This window comes from Dicentrarchus labrax, unplaced genomic scaffold (genome assembly GCF_905237075.1).
Source record: "Dicentrarchus labrax unplaced genomic scaffold, dlabrax2021, whole genome shotgun sequence".
Classification (NCBI taxonomy): Eukaryota; Metazoa; Chordata; class Actinopteri; family Moronidae; genus Dicentrarchus; species Dicentrarchus labrax.
In genome coordinates, this window is record NW_026136717.1 from 8,165,392 (window position 1) to 8,180,160 (window position 14,769).

The window sequence follows — 14,769 nt, forward strand, 5'->3', positions numbered from 1 at the left end:
GTGAAAAACATTTGATAGGGGCATGGAAGATAGCCAAGACCTAAAGGGTTTTGGAGGAAGATCCCGGCTCTTTTAATGGGAAACTGCTGCTTTTGTGCTTTCTTACCAATAATCATTATATTACACTTACATGCACACACTTGTGTATGCAATGTACAATGTACCAATTGTAGATTATTACGCCATACTTTTTGCTCAATGTATAAAAGAAGTGATCTACTAACGTGTGGAACCACATAACGCACTTTTACAATATTTAATATTTTATCATAGTCAGTTTTTAGACAGTATTCATATTGATTGTCACTCTCTAGGTTGACTCTATGGCCGGGATGACCTCTCAGCCAAGCATGGGAGCCATCGTGGCCTGTGCCAAGGGGACCAAGCTTGACACCGGTGAGTCACATGCACACCAGCCTGACAACAACAAGAGAGGCACCAGACAATAGACAATTGTTTGTTTCAGAAGTATTACAAGGTCTCATAGAGATAAGGATTTTTATTAGATTCAATTTTGGTAGAACAGCGGACAGGAACTCCACTAAATGTTATTTCATCATTTTCAGCAGTTAGTAAAATCAATCATCAAGAACAATTTGGAAAGAATTGAACACTTCAGGTATCCACATAAAGCTTTTATTGCTGTGTGGAGTTGTTAATGAGACAGAACATCTCTTAGATCACCAGTCTGGCTGAGATTATTTCTTAGTGTCCTCTGAGAGTGTCCTGCTTTACATGAGGGGAAGAAAATCAATCAGCAAATCAATAAACGACAGAGTGCATCACTAATTACGGCCTTAAGTCAAGTAAAGTCCGACACATTCTGCTCAACGATAACGCACACAGCCAATTATGAGAGGAAGTGGGTGTCACAAAGTGGCTCAAGGGATGTCACAAGGAGGGAGTCCACACAAGAGTTGTACTTAAAACAATGTAATTTATTAAAACTCAAGTTAACAGCAATGCATAGATGTGTGGCACAGTGTTGACAGTGCAAACCAAAAGAAGAGAAAAAGGTCATATAGGTCAGTTTTTACAGCCTGGAAGGCCAAGCTGGACTGGCTCAGCTGACAATCCTCCCATGTCAGCCGTGTTGGCCAGGAGGAGAGGGGAAAACAGGCCAGAGTGGTCGATAAAATATGATGCTGTGTTAAGCAAAACATTCCTGACTCATGAAATGAGAAACAGTGAGATAGTGAGTGGAAGGTGAGAAACATCAGCAAATGTATTTGATGCTTATAAACCCACTTGCTTGTATATAACAATATTGGTTGTAGTCATGAATAAGGTGGTCTTCTAGTCATCATCGTATGCTAAAAAACGGAACCTGCATCCCAGCACAGCCAGTTTTCTTTAACCAATGAGCAGCTCTCCCTGGAGCATTTAGGTGGTAAAGGCCTTGACATCATTTGACATCATTTATTTTCCCAACCTATTGTGTCAGAGATCTTTCAGTCACAAGCCTGCTCCTCTACACTCTGGACCACCACCGCTTTATTCTATTATCTTCTCAGGAGGTCAACTGATACGTGGAGGATGGATTTATAACGTGTTCATTCCCCTGTAGGGTTGTGTGTTCTGCTCAAGGTAATTTTCACTGGGATGTGAAAAAGCTGGAGCCCCTCCCACTTGTGATAACTGACTGGGCTCAGTGACCTCTGCCTCCCACAGCGATGGGTGTCGAGTGTAAAATATATTACATCAGCCAGTTGAAAGACTGCTGTTAAAAATTAAAGCAACATGAAGCAGGCTAAAGGAATTAAAACTGATGTGAAGTTTGCTGCTTAGTTATGTAGAGAAATGCAATTGGGAAAACCGACTCTGCTCCACTAACTAGATCTGATAGCTCATTTCCATTACTCAGAACCAGTGAAAGCCCTGCTAATTTTGTTTATACTATATTCACACTACACAGCTAATGCACTGCTGTCTGCTCCTGTAGTGCAGGATACTATTAACATTTTAAGCTGTTTGTTGCCGTATAGTGGCTAAATGCAGATAATTCTTTTATTCTGCTCTGATGATGTTCTGTTATGATCCGGCCATAAGAGAAACATTATTTCCCATCGACTTTTGGTCTTTAGAGAAATCCCTCACTGCCTATTAATGACTGCTTGTGTCCAATAATAAAGGTTTAGTTTAGAAAATAATTTTGCAGATTGTATTATTTAACATAGATCTTACAGTACATGCATCCACCTTAAAACATTTACACTGTAAAATATGGGCAGTGCAGAATATGCCCAGAAATGAGTGTGTGGATCTACAGATTAGGGGTCAACCACTCACACGTATTTGCTATTGGATGAGGTTAAAATTCAACTTGTGGGAGAGATGCGAAATTTTAATCCCCCCCCTTAGCTTGTGAATGGGAGGTGAATATTTGCGAGTGTTGACATTGTGTATGTGTGCTGGTGCCCTCAACCTGTAACCATAGCCAACAGTGATGTCATAGTGTCCTTGAGTACACTACTACATCAGTGCAGCAAGGTGAAAAGTTAAACTGCTGCTCATCAAAAACAAGATTTTCAGCTGGTGTTGAGTTGCTCCTTTGCATTTTGGGTCAGTTTAGTTGTGTTTTGTGGAACTTAATTTTCATGGATGAGTGGCCAAACAGACAATGTGTTGTCACATTAATAGTTTCCGTGCAGCTACAGTGGTGTTGACAGTAAACTTCAGGTCTTGGCGCTATCAGTCCCTCAGGGTGTCTTTCGAAGAGTGTTTCTTTTCTAGGCTCATTGTTTCTGCAGCAATGTTTAACATTCATACTGGGACAAATCTGTCTTGGAAGAGGAAGCAAATTCTGTAATGGTCCATAAAGCAACACATAGCCATTAAGACATGCTGTGTTTTGAGTATGCTGTGTGACTTGTGCTTTAAAAGGAAAACCTCCTACTTCAGTGCTGTTCTCTCCATTCACACAGCTGAATGCAACAGGTTCACATCCCTCCTCTGCAGCAGGCAAATATTGTTCTGGGCTAATGTAGGAAAGGTCACATATTAGTACATCAAAGTATCAAATTCTGATGCTGTAATATGTCATGCTCATAGATAAACTCTGCCATCATTCAGACACAGTCCAGTTTAATGACAGAATATCAATTAGTGAGCATACAGTACCAGCAAAAAAGTATGGAGAGAAAGACAAGGTTGTTACTGAGTGAGTGGTTTACAAGTGTCAGTTTATTCATGGAATTTCAATTTGCTTCACTTGAGACTGAGATTGGGATGCAGGTTGTCTCCCCCACTCACTTGCACACAGACACATACGTGTGTGCATACTTATACTCTATCCTGATGTGACCCTGGTACATGCATTATGCATACACATGCAGACAAACTCCTTCTCACTTCTAAATTCTTTTATACCCGTCACCTTGTGCTCGTCTGTTCTTTTCATCTCTGCCTCCCTTTATGCCTCTCCCCCCTTCCACCTCCGTTTGCCTATCTGACTACTTTTGTAATCAAGCGGAGCACTGCCTTGGATACTTCCATACCTTCCTGACCTTAGTCTGTTTACTGCTTTCCTTCTCTGCCTCCCCTCTTTCTCCCATCTCTGTTACAAAGCAGTAATCAGTGCTGTGCAGTGCGCTCTGCCTCCTCTATCTCTCTCCCTCTCTAGGCTCTCATGCCTCTTCCCATCACCCCCGCTTCTTTCACATTGTCTCTCCATCCTCTTCCTCCCCTTCCCTCCCTCTCACTCAGTGACAAAGCAATTAACAGCACTTTACATGCCTATTTCACTCTCTCAAACTCCCTCTCTCGGTGCTCTTTCCCTTCTACTCCCTCAGTATCTCCCACAGTATCTCTTTGTCCTGAAGAAATGGTGAAAGCAGCACTTCTCTGGTTAATTAATTTGTCAGCCACAGCGTGCACGCACACATCCATGCATTTTAAAAGTCATACATATTCACAAACAGTCGTGCAGTTGAATGATGACACACATTAAAGTGGCCCTTGTGTGTATTTGACACAGCATTTATTTAATTGATGAGAAACTTACGGCTGCCACAACAGGGCAGTCGTCTAAGACATGTCGTCACACATACCCAAGAATGTACACACACACATATGAAACCAGAGGCACAATCACTGAGCAGGTGAGCTAACACATTTAACTTCTTGTTCACCTCCCTCACATCTCCTTTTTCATCTGTCAGCGCTCAATTTTCCCTTCTTTTCTCCCTGAATCTCCTCGTGTCTCATCTTTCTTCATCTAACCATCTTGGTTAGCTCTCATCGTCTTATCAGCCACAAACTGTGTGTGTGCGGCTGTCTTTCTACAACTGTGTGTGTCTGTGTTGGTGTAGAGAATGCGTGTACAACCAGAAATATGTGTGTGTCTGTTTGTCTCCTGCATTAGTGAGTTTGGGCTGCTAATGAGTTGTATCTTGATGGCACTTTGTCACTGCCAAGCAGCCATCTAAATGACTGATGTATGTGCGTGCGTGTGCCTGCATGTCTGTGGTATTCATGCACATGTTATAGTGGTGCAGTGATTGATGGTTTTGGGATTGTAATCAGCAGGCCAGAAAAAACAACAATGCTGTATTTACCTCCACTGTGATTTACCAAACATCAGAATCCACAACATTTGTAGCTGTTCTTCACATTTGTAGGATACAGGAGGAAATAAACCTTTAAATCTTCTCAATAGCATAAAATTCTGCAGATAAAACACAGCATTGGTTTGTTCTGATAACTGAAGTTAGCTGATTGAACTTTACTTTCTGCTTTCATCTGACTTTCCAGCTCACACAGGTATGGTGTTTGGCTAATTAAACTTCTTCTCAGGAAACTGAAGGAAAGAAGTCTTTTTCTGGCAGATGCTGTTACTCCGCCGCCTCCCAATCAAAATGTCTGTTTGTCGGTTTCAGGCCCCACTCTAAAATACATGCAGGTTGATAAAGATTAGTGGTGGAAGAGGTACTCAGACACTTTACCTTTACCTTAGTAAAATACAGTAATACAACAATCTAAATATACTATATATAATAAACTATAGACATCAGCTAAGTGTACTTAAAACTATCAAAAGTAAAGGACTTGTTCTGCAGTAAAATGTCACGTGTGGCTGATATATTACACAAAATTGTTAGTCTAATACTGCCTCATCATGTGTTTACTGTTGTAGCTGGTCAAGGTGGAGCTACTTTATCCACTTTATTTACAGTTCAGCAGGTTCAGTAGTTTTGTCCAGTGGTTCCCAACCTAGGGGTAAGCCTTCTTCAAAAATACAGGATACTTTTATCTGTAAGTATTTAAATAAAACCACTGCAGAAGGGGACATTTCTTTATGGTGAAACTGCTATCAACTATATGTCCGAAATATGATAAGGAGCCCCAATAAGGCACTGCGGTTGTGTTGTATTTTGTCAGCTTATTATGTTTTAAATGTAAAATCTTCCAACTATGATTTTCATTATTTCATTCACAGATGACCAAAAAGGCATGCATTTTACAAATGAATATTCACACAAAAACAAATACATTTAAATCTTATTCCGAAAAGTAACTAGTCACTACAACTGTTAGATTAAAAAGTGTATTATTGAAGTATTTAAAATTTGTAACCACTGCCCTTTGGGAATTGCCTAAGCAAATAAAAATGTTCTTTAGAAAATGGCGTGTTTACCAATATACATTGGAATAATAAAGCAATAGATCAGCATTTGCTTATTCACATTCTTGTCAAGAATTGGTTGAGAAAACCCTCATATGTTCAATATGAAGCTGAAGCCAGCAACCGGTTAGCTTAGCTTCGCATAAGTAGCCTATGTTAAAAAGTCAGAACGTTGCTTTAATGCCAATGTGGAGTTACATTTGTTGAACCATTTTACCATACACTGTAAGAGTGTATCTGCAAATAATGTATTTCGCAATTAAAGTAAAATACACCCTAAAACACGGCTTCTCTGGAGGCATTTTTCTCATTACCATATCAGGCTAAATTGAAATATTTCCAGCACAGCTACAGTAAAGTTAAATGGTTGTGGTATCAGATACTGCCAGAGAGCTACAGTTTGTCCTCTCTTGAAGAATCTTCATTTTGTACCAAATGCATCACAAAATAATCCGACATAGCAGTTTTTAACACCCACAGTAGCTTCAGTACAACAGAGCAGAGGCGATGTATCCACAGTTTTGTATGGAGCTCTTTGTGTTGTCAGCTGGGAGAACTCAAAGTTACTGCCAATTATTTGGTAGAAACTTACAAATATATGTTTTGTCCACTACCTCAAAGTCATGAGAGCACAGAGCAGTGTATGAAGTGACTGACCTGAGCTGACATCTGAATCAACAGAGGCCTGCGTCACCATGAACATGCCATCACTTCCCCTTGTAAACTGAGGCTGTAATTTTACAATGGAAGCATACATTTTAGCTACAAAAATGGTATTCTTAAACAGAGAAGGAAATGGACCTAATTACTGGTTTGGCTTGGCAGGCAGCTGAATTTGAGGAGCAACCACATGCACATTAATTTCACATTAATTTCACAGTAGCTCCATTTCCTCGCCAAGATCACAGCAGAAGCACACAAACACTTTTTTGGAGTATGCACTCGCTTTGAATCGCAAACATTCAAGCTTGTCAGTCAGTTGTTGTTGATGTAACGAGCTAAGTTTGTCTCATTAAAATAGCAGATTTTTGTCATCATTAGCCAAAAGCTCGGTGTACTGCCATTTCTGACATGGCATTAAAGCAGATTTTATATTTCGAGGTAATCAGCTTTAGCACACCTTTACTGGCTGCAGCAGAATGTCATGAACATGAGCAACAGATGGTTTGTTTTTTTTAAGGATCACAGAATATCACAGGGATTTAATGAGTGGCTTTGACGTGACAAAGCCAAAATGTAAATGTAGAGTGACTTTTCAAGCGTACTTGTAGTTCAGTTTGTACAAGCTTTCCTAACCTGAAAACCCATTTTAACTCGCAATTTTTCTTGGCTTGATGGAGTGTTTTAAAAGGGACCCAGGTATAGTAAAGCATAACTAGTGTACTGTACTGTGGCTGGAGTCACATCCATACCTCCCTGATGGCTAGTACTTGTTCTGGGGTACAAAGTACTATATGTGTAAATCATGTTTATTTTTTCATATATCAAAATAAAAAAACATTATTAAAAAAATCATAAATCCAATACTGTCCCAGCTGACACTTTTGACTAATTTAGGTAAATAACAGGTTGCCACATAAGGGGTTACTCAGATGTTGGGTCTAAAAACGCATGGAAAACGCCAGCCACGCCGCTTTCATCCTTTTATCCAGGGCTACTTTCGTAAGTGACTTTGGGTAATTTGGCATTAAGCCTCACTGACTAAACCAATTTAACAAATCAGAACTCAAAACAAAGACACATTGATTTCCAGTGTCATAAATCCCACACACACAAACTGAATTAGCTAATGTTAGCTAGTGCGACAAGTTTGTGCTTCACAGGTCATACACCTCCAGGTATCTGTGGATAAGTATGATCAGATGCTCCTGCAGCTTCAATTTGGTTGACCTTTCAACCAGATCTTACATATTTGTACAGAAAAAGTGAAACAAAGCCTGCGGAGCCGATTGGTTTATTCTTTCCATTTAATTCCTTTTTGCTTTGGCTTTGAGTGCGCTTGCCACGTGTCTCCATTCACTCTTTCCAAAAGAGAGATGATCAGAAAGTTACAGAATTATTCTTTAAAGCAGAATTTTGTCCTCTCTATACACACATATATAAGGCTTGTATATCTCCCCATATTACATGCTTTCGATTTATATTCTTAAAACACTTCTGCTACATTGTTGTCTTAAGACAAATGGCAAGCTCAGTTTCAAATGACTGTGGATCAGCCTCATTAAAAGAAAATATGCATGGTAACCACTGATTTGATGTCATTTTTGCTGCACTCTGTTGCAGGCATTGCTCTGGAGAAGGTGTTTGACTACAGTGAATATTGGGAAGTAGCCAGAGGCCTGTACGCTCCGTTTGACTGCACCGCCACCATGAAATCTGGCAACGCTGATGTCTATGAGAACGAGATTCCTGGAGGACAGTACACCAACCTTCACTTCCAGGTACAGTGAGCTATTCTGGTCATTTTTTATATTATTTTGTGTGAGTGTTTTGATTTGAAGGCTAAATATTATTCACAATATTACTTTTAAAGTGTTTGTGCACTTGTTTTACAGTAATTGACAGTTTCATTTATGGAAACTGTTCAGACTTGTGCAGTCTAAGCTTTAAAAACAGAAAAATAAACTTATGTTCTCCTTCTTCTGAAAGTATCTCATTTTTAAAAATACACTTTTTTTTTTCTTTTTTTTTTTACATGTTTGTGTGTTCAAAGCTACTGCAGATGCAAAAAATGTGACTGAAATAAAGTGCGCTTTTGACACTGAAAAATGTTGCTTAAACAACTTATTTTGGTGTTTGTTAATGCTGGTATGGTACATTTAGTACAACCAAGAGTCTACAGTATGTACACTGTCCACAGTCACACTCTGAAATGTGTCACAGACTATTTGAAAGTGACTGAATCCACAACGCTGTGCACCCACTGGTAAAAATGCGTGTGTGCACATCCCGGAGCCCAGCTGTGATTATATTAGGGAGTGTTAAACGAATGCACTATGTACCAAATTACAGTTTACAGTGGGATATCGCACCGGTCCATCTGACCTTCGCCCTAAATTTAAAAGCTGTGGGTGTCACTACACAAATTATAGCCTTAAATCACAGGTTGACATTGAATTGCCCAGAATGGTTTGACTTTTTCCTCAAAAGGAGAAATAAAAATATTTTTTTGACTCTACTCATTCATGCTGTTGTTTGTTTCACTGTGGTTCATTGCAGGCTCACAGTATGGGACTGGGAAATAAGTTCAAGGAGGTGAAGAAGGCCTATGCTGAAGCCAACAAACTACTAGGTGACCTTATTAAGGTGAGACATGAAGATGAAACACTGCCTCTGTTCATTCTGAGGGGTGTACCCATGCTGCACATTTGCTGCTTGCATAAAATGACATTAATCATTTTTACCAGTCTTATTGGTGCAAAGATGTATCTGGCTTGTATTTGACATTCCTCCATTAGCATGTCTCACACTGTTTCTGCCAAGCTGCCCCTCTTTCTGTGCTTGACTGAGCCAAACAATCCCAGATTAAGTTTGGTACATCCACTGGTCTGTGCTGTCTGGATTCAATTTCAGCCTCAGTCTGTTTCACCTACCCTAGCTTTCTCGGCCTTACTTACTTTGTAGTTGTGTCCTTTCCTTAACTAGACAGTTTTCCTCTAACCAGGCAAACTGCACCTCTTCTATATTGGGCTTATTTTTTACCCTGTCACTTATTAGGTCGTTTTAACTTTTATTTGAGCAGGAGAGTTTTATTCAGCACTGATAATGAGTTTTGTGCTTTGTATTGCCCAACTCTATGTTAATTTGTGTAGAAACTCCGGTAAACTAGTTTTGGGTTGATTTCCTGAAGGGCACATTAATCGTAGTCATGGAGAAGGAGCTCTATTGCCTATTTTGCAGTCAACAATTTCATTCTCAGCCTAAATTCACCTGCAATCCAGCCGTTTTGTTTTTCATTATCTTTCATTAATTCCTTTGTTTCTCTCCCTTCATTACTTACCATCACAGCTTAGTAATAGATTCATCCCTCTTTTACCGTGTTCACACTCACTGTGTGATTATTTTGTTCTCTCGTTTGCATTCTCTTTATCAAGCCGCCCTGTTGCTTTTCTTTTTCACCTTGTTCTTTCTCATTCCTTTGCTGTTCTACACATATTTATTCCCCAGCCATATTTCTGATTTTGCTCTCTCCTGTTGTAGACATGCTCCCATGGATTCCCCATTACTCTACCTCTTCCTCCTCTCGCTATATTTTTTCATTCTCCTTGTATCTCTCTCTCTCTCAATTCTCCTTCCGCGGTTCCCTTTCCCTTATTTCCTTTCCCCCTCTCTGCTTTCCTCATCAATTCCTCTCCCCTGACCTCCCCTATCCTCTCCCCATACTCTCTATCAATTCAATTAAGACTCGGCGGGCTTCACTGCGCAAGCCAATGTTGGCTTAATGTGCTTGCGAGTCCTGCTATGCCCTCTGTTGTATCCTGTTAGCTTGACAATGGCAGCGCCTCTCACGCTGTTGGTTTGTCGATAAGGTAGAGGGAGTGTGCTTGTCAGATATAGATATAAAGTAGACAAACCACACACTGCACCAACAGTAAGCAGAACAGGCAACGTATATACATTGAGCATGCTCTCCCACACATGCATCCAAAGCAGTACAAAAGTCTTATCTTTGAAGCTCAGAGTTGTGGGTGAAGGAGTGTGCTTGTCAGAGGACCACTTTACACCCAATTTTATAAAACATTAAGGATATTTACAGGACTGTTTTATCAAGTACACGCCCCTCTCCACCATGAAAAAGACAAACTACTCTAATTATGACTTTTTTAAAAAGTTTAATCATCATCAAAGCATTTGCATAAAAGTAATTTGCATTAACATGATTGCTTACTTTTCTAAGCTTATTCATTCTCATTACTTGTTTTTTTTTTTTAAAGGTGCCTTGTACAGAATTAAGAAATCAAGATATTTTTACAGTATGTCTCTGAACTGACAGAACTGCTTGATTAAAAATGAAAGAAAAGCCCAGACTTACAGGCTCATTGGCTCCCACTTAATTCCACATGACATCAAGAGCTACTCAGGAGACACTGCGACTTGTCAAAATGTATTTCATAAAATTCTCATAAGCCTAACTGTTTTATAGCTCAATATTAATTCCAGATGTGGAGCTGAGTATAATCACTACATAGCTTGCTGAGCGCCCACTGCCAGTTCACAGAATCTGCCAAAATCCATGAAGTTGATTCATAATTATGAAGTACCTCTGTTGAGCAAAATGAAGGGGTATAAAAATATCCTTTGTCTCTGTAATGCTGATTTGATTAATCTGTTGAGAAAGTTTGAGGTCAGAAAACAGTCCTCTATGCCACTCATCTGTCATGTAGCCATGACGTTTGCATGAACAGTAGCTGGGGAATATGATTAGTGACAGTGAAGGTTTGATCTTTCTGTAGCAAGAAAGATTCAGACAGGCAATGTACAGGTAGCAGAATGTAGGATGAGACAGTAAATAGCATGTATATAACAGTTGTTAAAGGTTATCTGTTTTGACCCTGAAGTGTAATCTGAGAGCAGGCAGTTTTGGAGTTAAAGGACCAATGTGTAAGATTTAGTGGCATCTAGCAGTAGTAGTTACAGATTACAACTCCCTCACTTCATCCTCCCATTCTAAGAACGAAGGACTGATAAAAACACTTGTGAATATTATATTCCATTTCTACCAATAGATCCTCCTAAATGTTACACACTGGACCTTTTAAGTCAAGCACAGGTTGGGTCAAGATTCAGATGAGGAATTGCAGAATAGGGGAGGGTACAAGTATCGGTCAAGTTTTCTAGTGTTTGTACTTGTGAAGGACTGTATTCAATGTCTAAAGGGCCTGACTTCATTTCACAGAGGACTCTTGAGGCTAAGATGACAGTTCTATGAAGCTTCTTTATTTTGTGAAATATTTTATAACTTAAATTGAAGCTACATTTTAAAGTGACTGTAAATCACTACTGCCACTGGCCATCTTAATACAGTATTAGATTTTCTGTGTTTTATATAATGAAATATTGTCCAATTTATTTTCATCTTAAATATTTTATTGTGTTATTATCAGTGATCCCTATTTAAAATGGATGAGTGTGGTGAAATGCAGTGCTGTTCACTGGGAGGGGGAATGCAAAATAAAAACAAAACAAAAAACCTTGAAAACAGACAAAACAACAACTGATGCAGAGGAGTGGTGACCTACTGCATTGCTATCTATCTCGTAAAAAAGTAATCTCTTCCAGGTCTGAAGCTACTTATTATTTCAGCTTGAGGGTATATTTGCTGAAGCAACAGAAAGATCAGACAAAACATACATGAACAGATGCCTAAAGGCGCTGTTTTAATAATGTAATCTCTCACAATTCCAAGCATACAGTGATCTGGTGTGTATTTCATTATCAAGTTGACAAACATTTTCACCATCTTGCAAATGGACAGCATGAGAGTTTAACAACTGGATTAGTTTAGCTGTGAAAAAAAAAACGTATTTATTTCTAGTGCTGCAAGTAATCATTAATGTCATTATCAGTTATTCTACTTAGTATTTTCCTCAAAGTTTGTCTATAAAATGCCAGCAAATGGTAAATAATATCCACCATAAGGCGCCTGTGATTGTATATTTAAAGGAATACTTCAACATTTTGAGAAATATTTCCTCCCGAGAGTTAGAACATATCAATACCACTCTGAAGTCTTATCTTTGCCTTGAGGTTGCCAGACAAGACTCCATATAGTCACAGCCCACAGCCAAAAATAGTCAGGCCTCCATAACAACTTGGTATAGCTGCCATAAATGGTTATTTTATATTTACAGCAGCTTTTCTACAAATTAGACAAGATGTATCATGTTAATTATTTAGCTTTAGATGTGCTAGTAGGTAGAATCTGTTACCTTTGGACAGAGCCAAGCTAGCTGTTCAATTGCTTACAGTCCTAATGCTAAGCTAACTGGCTGCAGCTTCATGTTGCACACAGAGATAAAGAATGGTATCGATCTTCTCATCTAACTCTTGGCAAAATGTATACAAGCATGTAAGCATACTTGCCGAAATGCTGCACTATTCCTTTAAATGTCTTGTTTTGCCTGAACAGCAGTCCAAAATCCAAGTATATTCAGTTCACCTTCATAGAAGTCTAAGGAAATCTGAAGTTATTCAAATTTGAACTGGAAACAGTAATGTTTTGCTTAAAAGAAATTTCTCAAACATCGATTAAAATGGTTTCCATTTGTATTTCCTGCCGATCAATTGGTATCACCTCCATTTGTTCCATCATAATAACAGTGTCTAATCTTTAGGAGGCAGTCTCGTTATGAAAAGTGCTGAAACTGTCACTGCCTCGCCAGTGCCTCTTTTCCTTTCCTTCTCAGAATTTAACTCACGCTCCTCCTTTCAGTTTTCCTACCCTTTTCTTTCCCGCTCAGCTACATCTGTCGCAACACGAGCTTGTCATTACAAGGAGGACGAGTAATGTGCATTTGCATGAATGTTTTCTGTCTTTCTCCTTTACCCAACTTACTCTGTCAGTTTCCTTTTGCAATTACAGGCACGTATTCACTCACCTCCACACACACACCCACACACACACTCAGTGTCTTTCACTTGGAGCACCTCCTTGTATTGCCTGTGGGGCTGCAGATGTCTATTGCTCTTGTCTGTTTGCCTCCATCCCTCCTCCCCTCGCTTCATTTGTCCATCCCTTTCTTTATTTCTTTCTCGCTCTTTCTTACTCTTAGTGTTCTCTCTCTTCATCATCCTGTCTGCTGTCTCTCCCTGCTCTCCCTCTCCCCTTTCATCTCATCTCCTCCTTCATCGCTCCCTCCCACCTTCCCTCATTTCGATTAGACTTCCTTCATGTATCCCTAATCTTTCTATTGCTTCTGCACTCCTCCTCCCCCTCTTGGAGTCTCTCGTTATCGCTCCTCTCTCCTGTCTCCTCCTCTCCTGACAGGTACCATTCTTCACTCTGCTCCTGCCTCTGCCGGCTAGCATTATAGAGAGCGAGTGTGTTGTATTTGCCTTGTCTCTCACACACACACTCACAGATGCACACACGCTGTTCTGGACGATATAATCCTTTGCCCATTAGGGGAGTTCAGGTTTGGATAGAGTTGCATTTCAAAACAAATTCGAGCAAAGTACACAGACACATGACATACACAGGCCTACAAGCACACACAGAATCACTGCCATGCTTACACGCACGCACGCACGCACTCCACAGTGCCAGATTTCTGCTACGAGGAGTGTGGAGTCATGCAGGACCACTTAGTGAGAGCTGTACATTAGTGAAAGTGAGAAAGATGGACAGGGGGCAGAAGAAGAGTAGTGTGAGAGAGAAGAGGAACATGGAGGTAGTATGAATAGGAGAAGCCAGTGTGAAGTGCACAGCTTTCGGGGGGACGAGGGTGGACCAGGTCTCGTGTGTCAAGTGTGATAATATGAGCTTGCATGAAGGCACTACATAAGGTTACAGATGAGTTTAAGTGATGGTGAGAGACATGGAAAGATCTGTGCCGAGTGTTGGCGCATGCTGAGCCAAGCAACATTACTCAATGCAGAAAGGTATTAGATGTTTCTGTCCAGTTATTCATATGTGCATTTATGTGTCATATCATATAAGTAAAGCAGTGTTGGAATGAGACATTTTGATAATTTGCTCAGTACCTTGAAATCTAATGGAAACGTGTTACTTTACAGACAATATTGGCATTAATTTGCGATAAAATGTAAAACACATAAATAGGCAATGCAGAGTTTAATGTTATCATTCAGATATACAGAATTGGCTTTGGATTTTCTACAAAATTATAAAATATCTGTCCAGTATATTTGATTAGAAATGATTTTAACAACTAATGAAATGATTACCTTGGTGATCAATAGGTGATCTTATCTTGTGGCACCAGGAGTGATGGATTGGCACAAACTGTAATATAGAAATTCAGGTTCCCACAGGAAAATGAATCCTACTGACTTCAGAGATCCAACATTTTCATCTAGTGCCATCATCAGATTGAAATTTCAAATTGTACTTTGGTTTATGACCAATATCTGCAAAACAAATTACCATCATCCTCTACCTTCAATAGAAAACACTGTACAGAAAT

General features: G+C 39.6%; 1 protein-coding gene across 1 annotated transcript in view; it reads left to right on the top strand.

Moving 5' to 3' along the window:
* The window catches only part of LOC127379184 (pyruvate carboxylase, mitochondrial), a 282,379-nt gene that overhangs the window by 240,572 nt on the left and 27,038 nt on the right, over nucleotides 1-14,769 (top strand). Inside the window, exons 19-21 of the mRNA XM_051428466.1 lie at nucleotides 315-396; nucleotides 7,907-8,064; nucleotides 8,843-8,929. Coding sequence (XP_051284426.1) covers nucleotides 315-396; nucleotides 7,907-8,064; nucleotides 8,843-8,929 — 327 coding nt within the window. The remainder of the gene's footprint in view (nucleotides 1-314; nucleotides 397-7,906; nucleotides 8,065-8,842; nucleotides 8,930-14,769) is intronic.